This window comes from Macrobrachium rosenbergii, chromosome 54, assembly GCF_040412425.1.
Source record: "Macrobrachium rosenbergii isolate ZJJX-2024 chromosome 54, ASM4041242v1, whole genome shotgun sequence".
In the NCBI taxonomy this organism is placed as follows: Eukaryota; Metazoa; Arthropoda; class Malacostraca; order Decapoda; family Palaemonidae; genus Macrobrachium; species Macrobrachium rosenbergii.
The window spans coordinates 19,234,867-19,252,908 of NC_089794.1; the positions used below are offsets into that span (position 1 = coordinate 19,234,867).

At 36.8% G+C, this 18,042-nt stretch overlaps 1 protein-coding gene across 1 annotated transcript in view; it reads left to right on the top strand.

The window, feature by feature from the left end:
- The first annotated feature begins 297 nt into the window (after window positions 1-297).
- The window catches only part of LOC136834824 (uncharacterized), a 39,834-nt gene continuing 22,089 nt past the window's right edge, over window positions 298-18,042 (top strand). The window contains exons 1-3 of the mRNA XM_067097583.1: window positions 298-469; window positions 14,307-14,830; window positions 15,834-15,997. Of these exons, the coding sequence (XP_066953684.1) occupies window positions 445-469; window positions 14,307-14,830; window positions 15,834-15,997 (713 nt within the window). The 5' untranslated portion in view covers window positions 298-444. The remainder of the gene's footprint in view (window positions 470-14,306; window positions 14,831-15,833; window positions 15,998-18,042) is intronic.

The following is an 18,042-nucleotide window of genomic DNA, read 5'->3' on the forward strand; positions in this document are numbered from 1 at the left end:
TTCCAGGTCGTGAACGGTACAAAAAAGAAAGAAAAAAAAAAGCCTGGAGTTTTCCTTAATGCTCTGCGAAAACAATTTGTTTGTTTCTTCCCCCCAATTTCCGCAAACAGGAGATAATACTCCAGACCACAACAACTGGTGATGCGCTGACCTATGTAGGATATTTCGAGATCAGTGACGTCAATATGACGTGGCATGATTGGGCCCGCCACGGCCAATCAGCGGCTGCGCTTGAAACCCGGGTGGGCGGGGCTTGGACGGTGTGCACCGTAAGGCCCCTTGCAACTGGAATCTGGACGTCTAGATCCGTCACTTGAGCGGTGACTGTCAGTGCGGGTGGAAGTGCCGGTCAGCGTTCTGTCTCGTCTTTCTTGACTGTGATGCCAAGGGATTTTTGATAAAATTGTATTATAAAGCGTTTATACTTCGTGTCTTCTGGACAAGATGGAGACGTCGTTAATTGGGAAAGGTGAGTACTGCTGTCTTAGTCCAAGTTATATATATATATATATATATATATATATATATATATATATATATATATATATATATATATATATATATATATATATATATATATATATATATATATAAATAATGATAATATACTATTTTTCTAATATACAAGGAGCAGCCAGAGCAATGTATGTATTTCATACTTGTATATTCTGAAGACAAAACAAAATAACACACGTAAATATACGCATAAATTTCCATTCAAAAATACTCATAGGTACTGTTTCCTGAACAGTTCCTTGCAATTAATTATCACTGACAGCAAGTTTAGCTTTTTAATTTCAGTGTAAATGATTTTCCTTCGTTACCACTGTATGCCCATAAACTTTCCAGATTTTGTCTGTTGTGTGTCCAGAGTTTTGTTAGATAAATAATGCATCACGATAAATCTAAGACATGATGTATTGCTTCATTAATGCCCCACGTACCATTGTTTAATCTTTTCCCACTTACATTCATCTTTATTTGGCTGTTCTGAGGAAGTTTGCTTTGCTACTTAGTGGTATGTTTGGCTGTGTGTTCAAATGAATGTATATTGGTAATAATAATAATAATAATAATAATAATAATAATAATAATAATAATAATAATAATAATAATAATAATAATAAAATGTCATAACTTGTACCTGAATAATGAGGGAAAGAGATGTGGTAAAAAGTGCAAAATCTGTTGGGGACATGTAGATTTACATATAGCGTTCTCTCCAGATTTTATTATTTGTCATTACCATAATTTTTCGGATAGTCAAGAAGAAAGTGAAAATCAAAACCAAAAAAAAAGTAAATAATAAGAGCACAGGGGAGACGGCAAAAAAGAACATTATGGAAAATAAATTTTTCTACAGAGAAGTAAATGCAGAAATGTAGATTACTGAGCAAGTGGATCTCACAGTATAAGATGCTGATGAAGAGATGCTGTAAGGTGTGGATACAATCCTGGTTTCATGGGCAGAATATTTGAAAGATCTGTTGAGTGTGGAGGACAGAAGAGAGGCGCAGGTGAATGGCATCACAGTGGAAAGGGTTGTTCTATAGTTGAGAGTACTTGTAGATGCCTGTTGAAGAAATGAGGAGGCCAGTTTGATTGCAAGTGATATAATGAAAGTGTGATCGAGTGGCTGACCAGAGTTTGTAAGGTATGTCTGGATGACGGAAAAGTTCCAAAGAAGTGGGTGGGAGGTGAGAGGAATAGTTGCTCCATTAGAGCAAAACAGACAACAAAAATTGATAAGGGGAGAACATGTAGGTTTATACAGGAAAGACGGTATGTGGATCAAGTTTTATAGAACTGATACTTAACCAGTATATAAGGAAAGTGCTGAGAAAGTATAGAATTGATGTTTTATTAAGAACGATCAGTAGTTTTTAAGATGGTAATGAAGCGCTTGTAAGGTATATATAGGCGGGAGAGTGAGTGGCTGGACGTGCATATATAGATAGATAGACAGATATATATATATATATATGTATATATATATATATATATATATATATATATATATATATATATATATATATATATATATATATATTATAGGGAGAGAGAGAGAGAGATTTTATATTAATATGAACTGTCCAATATATATATATATATATATATATATATATATATATATATATATAATTTATATATATATATATATATATATATATATATATATATATATATATATATATATATATATATATATTACTTAATAATTAAGATTTTAACTGAATTTCCTTTTGTGTAACTGAGTATGACACAATACTGATGACTTAGGTGTATGTGCGTATATATGTGTGTGTATGCGTGTGTTTGTATGCTGGCGAGCCAAAAAAAAATCCATCACAAACAACCGTTACAATAAGCGCAACTGCAGCCCACCTGCTTGTTTACGTAACCCAAAACTTTCCCTTAGTTAGCTGCCGATGTTAAACGAATGCGACTATGTGTCGCTCTGTGCCAGTAACGTCACGGCGCGTCACCGATGTAGCGTTATGTCACACGTAGCCCCCAGGGCCGGGATTTTTGGCAGATTTAGATTACTGCTTCTTTTGATCTTTGCCGGCAGCGAGTTTGCATGCGCGGATTTGCTTGTGCAGGTTGGGTTAGGTAAGGGTTAAACTCTTGGTAAAATTCAAGCATATGGGGTGGTAGTGTTATACGTGAGGTATATGTATATATATATATATATATATATATATATATATATATATATATGAGGTATATATATATATATATATATATATATATATATATATATATATATATATATAAATATATATATATATATATATATATATATATATATATATATATATATCTATATATATATATCTACATATATACAGTATATATTACTTCAAAAGTTAATAATATTTATATTTTAAATAAGAAATTCAGTAATAAAATCACTATGGTATAACAATAATAATTTAGGTAATTTACCTTTCAATGTTGAGAATTACATCAACAACTGACCTTAACATTAATAATGAGAGCAGCTCAGATAATCTGGAAAAAACGAATTATCTTTTAATAATAATAATAATAATAATAATAATAATAATAACAACAACAATAATAATAATAATAATAATAATAATAGCTATTGCAACAGCAACACAGATATTATTCTTTTTTTATTTTCCCCGGATGCTGCAAAGGACGAAGATTTCTCTCCAGCTGTCCAAACCTGATGCTGAAGTAGTGCAGTCGGTATTTTCACTCCCTGCAAATACTGGATGAGCAACCATTTTGCCATTTTTTTCGGGAGCAACTTGTTTCTCCCTCTCTCTCTCTCTCTTTCTAAATATTCTTGGATAACTCATAATTCGTTCTCAAACTTTCTCTCTTTTTTTTTATAACAATTATGCCCAATCAGTTCATTCTCTCTCTCTCTCTCTCTCTCTCTCTCTCTCTCTCTCTATTATTATTATTATTATTATTATTATTATTATTATTATTATTAATCCACTAATTCTTTCTCCAGACATAACAAAACTCTCTCTCTCTCTCTCTCTCTCTCTCTCTCTCTCTCTCTCTCTCTCTCTCTCTCTCTTTTTGACGACTGTAGAGTGTCATTGGGTGGGTGGAGAAGCCCATGGGAAAGCAACCTCACCCCAAATACACTCAGAGGAGAAAAGAATAATAATAATAATAATAATAATAATAATAATAATAATAATAATAATAATAATAATATTAATAATAATAATAATAATAATAATAATAATAATAATAATAACAATAATATGGATTTCTTCCCTAGAACAATAATCAAGTTATCACAGCTGTTCCATAATCATGCTTGGCCAAATGTCAGTAAAATGTTTGTTGAGTGGGTCAGAGTAGATATTAGATGGAATAGATTAAGAAGGTGATACTCATTTAGAAACAGATGAGAGAGAGAGAGAGAGAGAGAGAGAGAGAGAGAGAGAGAGAGAGAGAGAGAGAGAGAGAGAGAGAGAGAGTTTTGTTATGCCTGAAGAAGAATTAATGGATTAATAATATAATATAATAATAATAATGATAATAACAATAATAATAATAACAGAGAGAGAGAGAGAGAGAGAGAGTTTTGTTATGCCTGAAGAAAGAACTAATGCATTAATAATAATATTAATAATAATAATAATAATAAGAGAGAGAGAGAGAGAGAGAGAGAGAGAGAGAGAGAGAGAGAGAGAGTGAACTGATTGGGCATAACTGTTATAGTAAGAAAGGGGAGAAAGTAGTTATCTTCAGTACACTCAACCTTACCCTAACCCATTCTATCTTGTATCATTCAGCTCTACCTCTCTTCTGTATTCCACAATCAATGAATCATCATCAAAATAATCACCCAACTGACCCAGAACTTCGTTCACTTCAGACAACAGCCTCTCTCCTCTTGAAAGTTTTACCCTGGGATCCAAATCTCATTCGATTTTCTCTCTGTGTTCGCCTCCAAGCAGAGCAACTTCTCAATGTTTTCCAAGTTCTTGTTCACCTTTTTTAGCTTTCTGTAAAAGAAAACTATTGAGATGTCTTTCTGTCCGCCCTCAGATCTTAAAAATTACTGAGGCTAGAGGGCTGCAAATTGTTATGTTGATCATCCACCCTCCAATCATCAAACATACCAAATTGCAGCCATCTAGCCTCAGTAGTTCTTATTTTATTTAAGGTTAAAGTTAGCCATGATCGTGAGTCTGGCACCGCTATAGGTGCCAACAACACAGGCCACCACCTGGCCGTGGCTGCGAGTTTCATACAGCATTATACGCAGTGCAGAAAACTTTCTTTTCCTCTCTCACCTTTTTTTTTGACAACCTTATCTGTCTTCGTGCAATCCGTCACACAATTTACCATACTTCTAATAATATCTAATATCTTTTTTTTTCTAGGCATTTCATTTCGTCAATCCACCAGGCAATGTTTTTATTCCATCTTACCACCTTCCCTAATCAAAAAACACTCCCTGCTGATTCTTATGTCCCAAGCCTAAAATTTTACAAACTTCTGTGTTTTGATCCTTAGCTCATTTTTCATCCAATTTCTCCTTATTTGTTATACTTACTTCTTTACCACAGTCTCTTGTTTTGACTAAACTTACAGATACAGTTTAACTTTCTTCTCTCCAACTTAGAATTTTCTTTTAACTTGACTTTTGCTTCAACTATATAATAATCAGCTATACTTTCAGCCAATTTTCTTTTAAATTGACCTTTGCTTCAACCATATATTGATCAGCTATACTTTCAGCCATCCCTTTTCTCACTATTACATCCATCGATTTGCTCTTCCATCTTCTCTGAACTAATGTGTAGTCTAACAACCCATTTTCTAAAGATTTCCATTCTCCTAAATATAATTATAAATATTGTTTCTCCAGAAAGCACGTATTTCGAAGCCATTTTCAAATACATTTCCACGAGTCTCTCCATTCTCATTTCCTCAGGGCGCTCCATATCTGCTTATAAAGCCATCTATTCTGTTATCTATACACTTTTGCAATTAAATCACTTAGCACAACCACCCTTTCATGCTCTCCAAGTCCCACAAGGCATAGATGACAGCTCTCCCAAGAAATAATCTCTTCCACTCTCATTCTTCTCCAATCCCAGTCCATATACGCTCACTATCACAACTTTTTCCCTCTTTAACATTCCAGCTACCCATGACACAATTACCCACTGCTCATCCCGTTCAAGCACACCCTGCCTTCTCACTTTTGTCTCACTGAGTGCCAACACACCCAGAGTGCCAACACACCCAGCTTCCTTCCTTTAAACAAATGAACTGTTATATATTTCTTCTAATCCGCATCATGTCGTGCCCATTCAAAGCCCTAGGATGCATATTCATTGTATATTTCTCGTTATTTGCAAGGAAATACAAGGTATAGGATTGCAAACACAAAGCCTCTGGCCATTTGATGACTTTCACACCACAGAGAGCGGCGAGAATGCTATTATTTCCCCAGTACCGGGCACATAAAATATGCGAGAGGGAAAGTAGTATATTAATTACGACCCGGAGAGAGAGAGCGAGTGGGAGAACGAGATATGAAATATATTTAAGTATATTAATTATAAAATGAAAGAGAAACAGGGACGGAGAGAAAGCTCTGCTTCCGTCCAAGCGAACTCACCACCTTCTAAAAAAAAAAAAAATAAAATAAAATAAAATAAAAATAACATTGAATACATACGTGAAAGAAAATCCGTAAAAGGAACCGTTACGCTCTCGAGTGAACGCTAAATGAGATGACAAAGTGAACCTTGTATCATCAATTACTGTCTTCAGAGGTAAGCATCGTCGTATTTTCACAGGTAGAGGGAGCGGGGGTGGGAGGGGGGGGGACTAAATTTTGGGGGTTAGGTGGCAACACATTCGTGTTTCATTTTGATCATTGCTGATTGTGCCAAGGTGCTAGGACTTGGTGCACGTTCCTCTAAGAGAGAGAGAGAGAGAGAGAGAGAGAGAGAGAGAGAGAGAGAGAGAGAGAGAGAGAGAGAGTATTTTCTTTTGTTTTGATTGAAACACCGTTAAGTTGCTTAAGACCGTTACTCCCTGCTTTGACGGGAACTGAACACAGGATGATGTGGTCCACACACACACACACACACACACACACACACACACACACACACACACACACACACACACACACACATATATATATATATATATATATATATATATATCTTATATTGTGTGTAAGTGCTTGTGGCACAAAAGCATTTTAATGTATCCATCTATATAAATATGAGAAAAATCATAAGAGTTATCTAATCGACAATACATCTGTTTCATACAAGATTGAGAGAGAGAGAGAGAGAGAGAGAGAGAGAGAGAGAGAGAGAGAGAGAGAGAGAGAGAGAGAGAGAGAGAGAATTGTCTAAACACTAAGTCTTTTCAGTGCTTGTAGGACTTTGTCAAAGCACAATAATGCTCGCACGTACGAAAAGACTTAACGGATCACATAAAAAGAAGGTTGTGACGATGAAATATACGATATCGGATGAATAATAACTAAGAGAAAGGCAAGTCAGGAATAACCAAAGACTCTACGCGGATGTAGGCTACTTAATTAACTGACGAGATTAACTCTAAATTTCTCTAACAAATCATCGTATTTTAGAGCAACCGATGAATGTAAAAGAATTGTGAAAGTTTTTAAAAGTCCCAGTGGAAAAAAACTGACCTACATTTAGTGTCTGAAAGCCGAAAAACATAAAAACAAAATAAAAAGATAAAAATATAAAAAGATAAAAATCAAAAGTCCAAATAGAGGGCTTTCCGTCTAGCGACCTTTGGCATTAATTTGAGTGACTCGCCAAACCTCGCCTTTTAACACGAAATGAATTTTCTTTAACGTCAGCGAATATAAATTTCTCTTCATTGGATTTCATCTTTAGGGGCATGGCTGCCCACCGAAACTTGACCCCTTTTATAGAGATGGCGGATTGGAAAGAGGCCGGTTGAATGATTCAAGGAAGGGAATTCCACACACTTGAAGGGAAGGCCGTGAGATATTGCACAAACCGGTTGGCTGAAACTCGTGTTTGTGACTCATGAAATCAAATAGTCTTAGTTTCTTGTCTTCACTTAAGGAAGACTCTGACTCTCAATTATGCATTGTTTGTTATCGATATTCAGTTTTGTTTTTAACTTTTTCCACACATTCATCATTGCCATTTTGGTTTGTTCTATAAACGTATGATAATAAATACGCGTCCTAACGAATGTCAAACCTTTGTAAGTAATAATAATTCATTTTTTAACTTCTTCCACGTTAACACATTCATAATTGCCCGTTTTGGTTTGTTCTATAAATGTGTACACATTACGAGTGATAATAATCATAATAATACGCGTCCTATAAGAATGTCCAACCTTTGCAAATAATAATAATAATAATAATAATAATAATAATAATAATAATAATAATAAGCTTAGCATTAAATCCACCACCCGGGTAACAATGCAAAACAATGTCAAGGTGACGCGATCCGGGGGCCAGGTCGCGACACACATTCGTCAGCTGCCCTAGACCGTACCGGTGGCCTTCCTGAGGGGGTTATAATAATAACAGTGATAACAAAGAGGAGGGCAGGAAGCGGCAGACCTTTATGCTTCCTTAAGGAGGAAAAGTCACTCGAAATTACGAAATATAGAAACAAGTAAAATCGAGTTTTCTGTACAACGTATAATGCTGTATGAAACTCTCAGCCGCGGCCCGTGAAACTCTCAGCCGCAGCCCATGAAAATTTCCGCCACGGCCCGGTAGTAGCCTGTGTTGCTGGCACCTACGGCGGTGCCAAACGCACAATCATGGTTAACTTTAGCCTTAAATAAAATAAAAACTACTGAGGTTAGACGGCTGCAGTTTGATATGTTTGATGACTGGAGGGTGGATGATCAACATACCAATCTGCAGCCCTCTAGCCTCGGTAGTTTTTAAGATGTGAGGGCGGACAGAAAAAGTGCGGACGGACAGACAAATAGCCATCTCAACAGTTTTCTTTCACAGAAAACTAAATGTGAGATGGAAATGTTAAGAATGTGAGGAAGAATGATGGTTATTCTTTTGAGCCAAACTTATGACATTCCAGTCTATTAGGGCAGCCTGTTAACCACTCAGATAGACAGAGAGATAATTTAGGAATAAGTGCATCAAACAAACTGGTAACTAATGAAATGCAACATACAGATTCATATACACATGCAAACACAGTAACCTATAACACAAACATAGGTTAACTGTAAGAAATGAATCATAAAAATATATTGAATATACTGTTAGCTACAGTCCAAGAAAATGCTCATATGGGTATACAGGCCAGCAGACTCAAAGCCATCATTCACAAAGACGTACGCATAAACAGACGTCTGTGAAAATCCCGTATTTAGGCCAGATAGATAGATAGGCAGATAGATAGATACAGAGATAACAGACAGACAGTAAACTGAATCGTAAAGATAGATTTACTGATATTAGATCAAACTAGGAAGTAAGATGCTCATATAGATAGATAGAATATACAATTTAGGCCGAGGGCCAAGCGCTGGGACGTATGAGGTCATTCAGCGCTGAAAGGAAAATTGAGAGTAACAAAGTTAAGTATACCTTAGTTTTACCAGACCACTGAGCTGGTTAACAGCTCTCCTAGGGCTGGCCCGAAGGATTAGACTTATTATTACGTGGCTAAGAAACAATTGGTTACCTAGCAACGGGACCTACAGCTTGTTGTGGAATCCGAACCACATTATAGCGAGAAATGAATTCTATAACCAGAAATAAATTCCTCTAAATCTTCATTAGCCGGCCACTGAACAGGTTTAAAATGTGGAACAGGGGGGAAACCTACCAGTTACACTATGAAACAATTGTTAGGAGAGGGTGGAAAGTAAGATGGAAGAAAAGAATATGAACGGAGGTACAGTAACAGGAATGAAAGGGGTTAAAACGCTCATACAGGCTTACAAGCTAGTAGGCACAAAGGCATCACTCACACAGACATGCGCATAAACAGAAATCTATGAAATTCCCGTATGTAGGCCAATCGGTCAATTCAAGGTCAATCCACATCCTGACCCAATATCGCGACCACTAAATATTTTATTATCCCGACTCGGTCACCCCTCCAGGTTTAACCTCACGTGAGTAATTATGTCAGATTGCGTCCTGATTGGGTCGTAAACAAACATACACCAAGACCCTAGTTTTATGCGACTGTTCGTCGAAGCCTTTACTGGGCAAGGCGTGATTTCTCTCTCTTTTTTTTTTTTTGAGTTGATGGAGGCGTGATTTCATTTTTTTTGAGTTGATGAAGGCGTGATTTTTTTTAGTTGATGGAGGCGTGATTTCTTTTTTTTTTCTTTTGAGTTGATGGAGTCATGATTTTTTTTAAGCTGATGGAGGCGGCATTATTTTTGAGTCGATGCAGGCGTGATTTGTTTTGAATTGACGGAGGCGTGATTTCTTTTTTACTTGATGGAGGCGTGATTTCTTTTTTTTTTTTTTAAGTTGATGGAGGTCAGATTTTTTTTTAGATTTTTTTTTGAGAGTTGGTGCATGAAGAATGAGGTGGTTCACAGCACGCGGCGTAATGTGTGCATAACGCGTGGATTACGGAGGTAATTTAATGGGGATGCTTTTGATGATAACATTAATGATATTCATGATGACAATATTAATGATAATTATTATTATTTAAATAAATTGCTTTATGTAAAATATACATACCGTGGAATTACAAAACATTATTATTATTATTATTATTATTATTATTATTATTATTATTATTATTATTATTATTATTATCAGAAATGCTTGACGTAACATACGCACAACATGGAATTACGGGCTCTATTATTATTATTATTATTATTATTATTATTATTATTAATTAATTAATTAATTAAATACCCGCCTTCTCCCTTGAGAGAATGTTCTAATTCTGGGAAATTTTTTGGGATGAGGTTGTTACCGCATGTTCCTCTAGACAACGACCCACCAAAATCGACTAACCATCAGATACATAATTCACCACTGGACCACAGTATCCTTTTATTATTATTATTATAATTTTATTATTATTATTATTATTATTATTATTATTATTATTATTATTATTATTATTAATTAAATACCCGACTTCTCCCTTAAGAGAATTTTCTAGTTCCTGGAAATTTTTTGGGATGAGGTTGTTACTATATGTTCCTCTAGACAACGACCCACCAAAATCGACTAACCATCAGATACATAATTCACCACTGGACCACAGTATCCTTTTATTATTATTATTATGATCATCTATTCTTGCTTTGATGTCCCTTGTTTGGAGGTTCCGTCAAACACATTTTTTTCTTTCTTGCTTAATTCTACTTGGTGGAATCTTGCTGAACAAGTTTTAGACAATCTGTCTTCTTCAGTAAGACCGAATGTACGATGTAATAATAATAATAATAATAATAATAATAATAATAATAACTTTTCATTCACTGTCAAACCGTAATAATAATAATAATAATAATAATAATAATAATAATAATAATATCCCCTTGATACAGTTCATTTCCTTTGTACATAATGTAAATATGTTTTATATTATCTTGTCCTAGTTTTTTTGTAGTTCTTTAGTTTTTTCTCTTAATCTTTCGACCTTTGTTGTATTTGTAATTGTAATATTGTATATATTTTACCATATCCATGTCTTTTGTTTATTTCTGCTGATTTTTCGAAAATGGTATAAGATTTGTACCGAAACGTCAAAAATAGAGTAAAAAATATGCGTTGAATGTTCTTCGTTCTGAAATTCATAATAATAATAATAATAATAATAATAATAATAATAATAATAATAATAATAATAATAATAATAATCTTTTCATTCACTGTCAAACTCACATTTAAGATAAGAGGCGAAAATTAGACAATAACTGGCTATCGCCAATCTATAACGACGGGTGCTGTGCCAATCAAAGCAACTGTAATAAAATGCTAGCTGTACTCTTAGATACGTCACTGAATTAGGTAGCAATTGCCATAACCCACTAAATCGATTTAAAAGGCCGTGAAATTACAGCTATGGGAAGCCATTGTACCCAATCAACATAGAAACGGGGGAATTCTATTGTGTTCTTTTTGTACGTGTTTACTACAGGTCTCGCTCTTGTACGGTACAGGAACTCGTATTTTGTCATGGTGGGTTGGTCTTTTATGTGAGGGAGCTTTTTCTCACACGGATATTATACTTTTTGCTCTCTCTCTCTCTCTCTCTCTCTCTCTCTCTCTCTGTTTTTTTTCTCTCTGTCTAAGGTCCCTATACCTTGGCCATGGACGTTGCAACGCCACATTTTACGAACAAATCAATCATTTAACAAAACTGATCCTGTTTCAGTCAGCTTTTAATTCTTAGCATTTTGTCTCTCTCTCTCTCTCTCTCTCTCTCTCTCTCTCTCTATGTTGCTCCTTTCTCTCTATTCTCTCTCTACCTCTGAGGGCCCTACCCCATAACAATGGACGTTGCGACGCCAGTTTTTACAAGCATACCAATAACTTCCTGTTTATGTCAACTCATAATTCTTAGTACTTTGTGCGCTTTCTCTCTCTCTCTCTCTCTCTCTCTCTCTCTCTCTCTCTCTCTCTCTCTCTCTCTCTCTCTTCATTTGCTCTTTTTCTCTTTATTCTCACTCTCCCGTTGCCTGGGGGCCCTATCCCCTAACCATCGACGTTGCGACGCCAGATTTTACAAACAATCATTTCACAAAATTGGTCCTGTTATAGTCAAACCTTCATTCTTAATACTTTACCATCTCTCTCTCTCTCTCTCTCTCTCTCTTGTTTTTTTCTCTTAATTCTCTCTCTCTCATTGCTGGAGGGGCCTACCCCATAACCATGGACGTTGCGACGCCAGATTTTATAAGCAAACCAATCACTTCACAAAACTGATCCTGGCTGAGTCTACTCTCTCTCTCTCTCTCTCTCTCTCTCTCTCTCTCTCTCTCTCTCTCTCTCTCTCTCCCCAATGACCTAATTTACTACTATTACCCTCTTTAACATTAGCCAGCAAAAACCAGAAGCGTGGGTCCGTTTTCTCCTGCCTCGTTATGCATTTCGGCGTGTCACTGATTAATTCCTCGGCATACTTACGAAGTCGATAGCCGTCTGGTTAACCAAGGCTGTATCTGACATGCCTGTCATTCGTCACTGATAAGGTATGAATTGTTATTTATTATTGTTACCCTCTACCTTGATGAAGCTTCCTTCGCAAATCTAGGAACCAGCGCGCAAAACTAATCAATAAAAATATGGGTCACTGTCGCCGCTAATCATCCTCATTAGCACAGAAAGCTTGTTTCGTGCGATTTACAAACGGCAGCTGCACGACCTGGCAAGTGCAGCTGCTGTTGCCTTGACCTGGTGAGTTTTGTGCCCGTTGCAAGGGGGGGGAAAGGTTGGCATATCATCTGTTGCCATATGACATACCTGGTCGTTAATTGCACGTCAGGTGGCAGTGCCCGAGATACAGAAGAAGGCTTAGCCGGAAGGAATCTTCCGCTTTCTCTCTGACCTTCGAAATCATAAATCTGTTTTAAATATTGGATTCCTGATGACAGACTGTCCAGCCAGTCTCTCTCTCTCTCTCTCTCTCTCTCTCTCTCTCTCTCTCTCTCTCTCTCTCTCTCTCTCTCTCTCTCTCTCTCTCTCTGCTGTCTTTGTATGACCCCTGACTTAGAGAATATTAGTTTTGTTATGAATAAGAGCTTCCTGTGCAAAGGCAATATAATAAACACGGTAATCTCAGGCGGAAGTTTGCTCTAATTTAATTAAAAGCTTATTATTTGATAAGATGCTCCTTGAAGTAAGGAGAGGTAACATTTCACGTTAATCTAAAACGAAAACAGGAAAGGGAGACTGTTATTCAAAAATACAATAAACAAATAACAGCCGAAAAGAGTGCCTCCAAAACTAAACTAGGATATTGAGGAAGCTTGCCACACAACGCAAAGGCTCACAGTTTCATAAAATTATTGAAAGAAACTTATGTGACTGAATTTAGCCCTTTCGTATGTATGAATATGTGAGTGTATGTGCGTAAATGTATACATACATACACTCATACACACACTCGCACACACACATATATATACATATAGATATACTTGTCCACATTTTTTCATAATTAGATGCAAACATTAAAACTGTCAGATGTATTTATAAGGTTCCACACTACAAAACGTGAAAAACAGTGAGACATTAATTCTGACAGTTATTAAATTAGCGACAATGAAAGCTCTCTAAAATACAGACTGAATTTTTTTTTTACGTTGCAGTGAAATTTCTGCTCTTTAAAAGAAAAGAACAACTTGGCAACCATCACATTCTCACACGTGCGATTTTCCTCACTTCACTGGTTTTCCTCCCGTACTGATTTTCCTCCCTAATACATTTTCCTCCCTTATTGATTTTCCTCCCTAATTAATTTTCCTTCCTTATTCATTTTCCTCCTTTCTTGATTTTCCTCCCATTATTGATTTTCCTCCCTAATTAATTTTTCTCCCTTATTGACTTTCCTCCCTTACTCATTATCTTCCCATTATAGATTTTCCTCTCTAATTAATTTTTCTCCCTTATTGATTTTCCTCCCTTACTCATTTTCTTCCCCTATTGATTTTCCTCCCTTATTGACTTTCCTCTCATTTTCTTCCCCTGTTGATTTTCCTCCCTGATTGATTTTCCTCCTTATTCATTTTCTTCCCCCTATTGGTCTTCCTCCATTACTGATTTTCCTCCCTTACTCATTTTCCTCCAGTCGTTGGGATCCTACTCCTGCTGTCCGTCGCGTGTCACGCCGAAGAAGTGAAGGACTTCCTGTCGGACCTCGAGAGGAGGATAGAAGCCTTCCCTTCCTATCCTGCAGAAGTGTCGTCAAGGTCGTCCTCGAAGTCGTCGCCGTCCTCCTCCTCCTCCTCATCAGCCAGGGCGCCCCAGATCACGTTCGAAGCCCCTTCCATCCTGGCGTCCCCGATAGCGTCCAACCTGGCGAAGCTCATATCGAACGCCCTCAGCACCGGTGACGAAGGAACCAAGAAGGACGACGCTAAGAAGGAACCGAGTGCCCCTCTCGCTGAGAAAAAGGGCGAAGAAGGAGAAGAAGGGGGAGAAGAAGATGAAGAAGAAGAGGACGTCCAGGAGGGTGACAGCGACGTGACCACGCCCATCGATGTCAGGTTAGACAGCGGCGAAGAGGCTTCTGTCAATAAGACTGCGACAGCCAAGAATTCCTCGCGTGCTGACGGGGATAAAGTGGATTACGTGCCTGCGTCTGCAGAACAGGTAATGTTGACTCTGGCTCTTGTTGTGGGAGATTTATTCATAAAAATTTATGACTGACGAATTTCACCGATGTTGAAGATTTCATTTAAATTTAATGCTGTACAAGGATCTATTACAGGTTATTGTCCTTACTCTCTCCTAAGAGATTTAAAAATTACAGCTTATTTAAAGAAGTCTGACTTATAGAAGAGTGACACTTTTGTCACTAATTTAAAATCTACATCTAAAAAGAATCTCGACTCATTCTGTTCTTATCTCGTACCTCGTTGTGAACCACTCCCGCTTGCACCAAGCTCCTAAAGTCGGTTATTATTTTATAAGGTTTTTACCATGCTTTTGTAACCCCCTTACCTTTATTATTTTCTTTTTGTTATAGTGACAAATTTGCTTAACCGGGTAATGGATGTGTGCGTATTATGAACAATGGATATCTGTTTCAAAACCTACTTTATTTTCTCTCCATTCTGTTGTAAAATAGGATACATTTACTCAAAGTTCCCATTCTCCTTTCATCCTGGCTAACTTTAAACGGATTTAGGGAAATACTTATTTTTTTCGGAAAATCCATTCCAAAAAGAGTATATAAATTTTTTTAAAAAATCATTATTTTCCTTTCCAGTTTGGGAAATTTGCAATGTATTTTTTGGTAATATACTTTGCAGGCAATCTGTTACAAAAACATGACAACTTTATTAAAAAAAATATAATTGTTTTCCTTCCAAACAGTAGAGTTCAAAATGAATAGGTTTTTTTGTGTACCTGTTTAAGCTACCATTCTGTTCCAAAACCAGACAACGGTTTGAAATAAATTATGCGCAAATATACTATAATTTTCTGGTAATTTTGCACAAAACCAGAACACCTTTGCACATATGTTAACCTTTTTACTCTTTCCAGGGCAACATTACTGAAATTTGGCTTACCTGGAACAAACCTTATGTTCCTCGCAAATCGCCTAAAGAAAGCCTAATTTCACTCCAATATCTTTCCCCATCCTTTTCAGTTCGGAGAACTCGGAACGGGCTCGAAGCTGATGGAGTACCTCCCAGACTTCTCCCAGATGTCCATCGAGACGAACGACCTGGCTGGAATCGCCGGGGTCGGACTGGCGGGGCTGATGGCTATGACTGCCATATTCGCAGTTCCGGTGGCTCCCGTCATTCTGAGGTAATTGCTTGCGGTGGACTGTCATTACGGTGGCCCTGGAGCATTTACTGGTAATTCCAGTAGCTGATTGTAATGGTAATAGGTTGAAGGAACTTCCTCTGGTGCCAATTAGTGCTTGCTCCGCGAGTATTGGTGTGTGGTACTCGCTTTTCAGAGCATCAGATTCCACATTCTGTTGAGATGTCACCTTGTTTGATGTAGACTTCCGCTGCGCAGTGAAAATGTCACAGTCTTGCTTTCACTGTTGGTCAACATTCCAAGCACTAATTAGTCCCATTACTTGCCTTACTTTATTATAAAGAGCCCTGCATTGTAAGTGAACATATCAATAACTGGCGTATCACGGTGGCCTCTCACAGCCAAGTTTTGATCAAACCCAGCGTTGCTTGACGTAGACATAAATAGTTAATAAATCGCTCTATACCTATCGTCATCCTAACGGCAAATCTTACACTCAGTACACGAACAAAAAGGAAGAAAACAGACTTAGCACTCTGAACGACACACAAAACCAACAAATGACCTTGAAGTGAAGGTGCCATCAATAAAAGAAAAAAAATATATAGAAAACAGTCGTCCGGTGGGCTGAAATTGCTCTAAACTTCCGGCTGGGATCGTGTCACGCAGTGCAAGGTAACTGTTCACGAGTTGCTGCTCTTTATTTATTTTATTTATTTATTTATTTATTATAAAAGTGTTAATCCAGCCAAAATATATTTATTTATTTATGTATTTATTCAGTTATTTATTTATTATCATCAAGGTGGCAAAAACCAAAAACAGGTTGTTTTTAATTTTTGGGAAGTTAAGTTTATTTTCAAAATAGATTTGTATTTATAAAAAAATGTCCTACACGCATTTATGGTGACTGGAAAAACTAACTTTTTATTTTGCATCACATAAGGATCTTGCATAATATCGGAGTTTGGATAACAAGTAAACACTCCTCAATAATGGCAATACTGACGGTGCAATTGGCCATGTGATATCAGTTAATATCCGAACATCTTTCGAGATACAAGTCCTATTTAGTCTGTTCATAACAATGGGAAAACTGCCATATTGATATGAGTGGATTAATTTTGTATATTTACATAACCGTGCCCTGCATACTTCCTAATTTCACGCAATATGCGCTCGTACATGGATGCACGTGAATGGCCACAACACAAATATAAATACACACATATATGTATATACATACAGTATATATGCGTGTGGGTGTGTGTATTTATATTTGTGCTTTGCACATTCACATGCATCCATGCATGAGCGCATATTGCATGGACTTAGGACGTATACAGAGCGCGGTATTGTAAACATGCACAATCAATACGCTCATATCAATAAGGCAGTTTTCCCATTGTGTGTGTGTGTGTGCGCGCGCGCGCGTTTCAAAAATGCTGGCCACATTCACTAGATCATTGGAAAAACAACGACCATACCATTAACCCTTTTAGATGTACTAATATTTTTGAATAAGATACATCTTCCAATAGCTGCACAGACGAGACAGACACATCGAGTTGGGTCTTACAGTCGCGTGAGAATGTAATTTTTTTTTTTTTTTTTTTTTTGACTGCGAGGCCGGTGGGCTGGTCATCCAAGTTCCCTGTCTACTCCAGGACTGAAGGAAAAAATAAAGAACACGGAGGAATGAGCTGGGTTCATTCTGCCTTTGAAAGGATGAGAAGTTGTGAAAGTCAGGGAAGACGGAAGATGAACAAAATTCTCGGTAGAGGCACAGGACATTACAAATCCATGGACTGCCCATTTCTACGGGGTAAACGTGGAAAGGGGTGGCCTCAAGGGTGTTACACCGGTGGCCAGTAATAAAATCACAGGAAAAAAAGTCACAGTTTTGGTTAGGAAAATAAGTCACAGGAAAAAACTCACAGGAAAAAAGTCACATTAATTTACGGTGGCCGGTAATAAAGTAACAAGGAAAAATTTCACAATATTTCTTGGGGGTCATTATCTTTATGGCACTCACAGTCTTTTGTTTATGTTTATACAGAAATCCTCAACGGATTTGTACTAAAGAC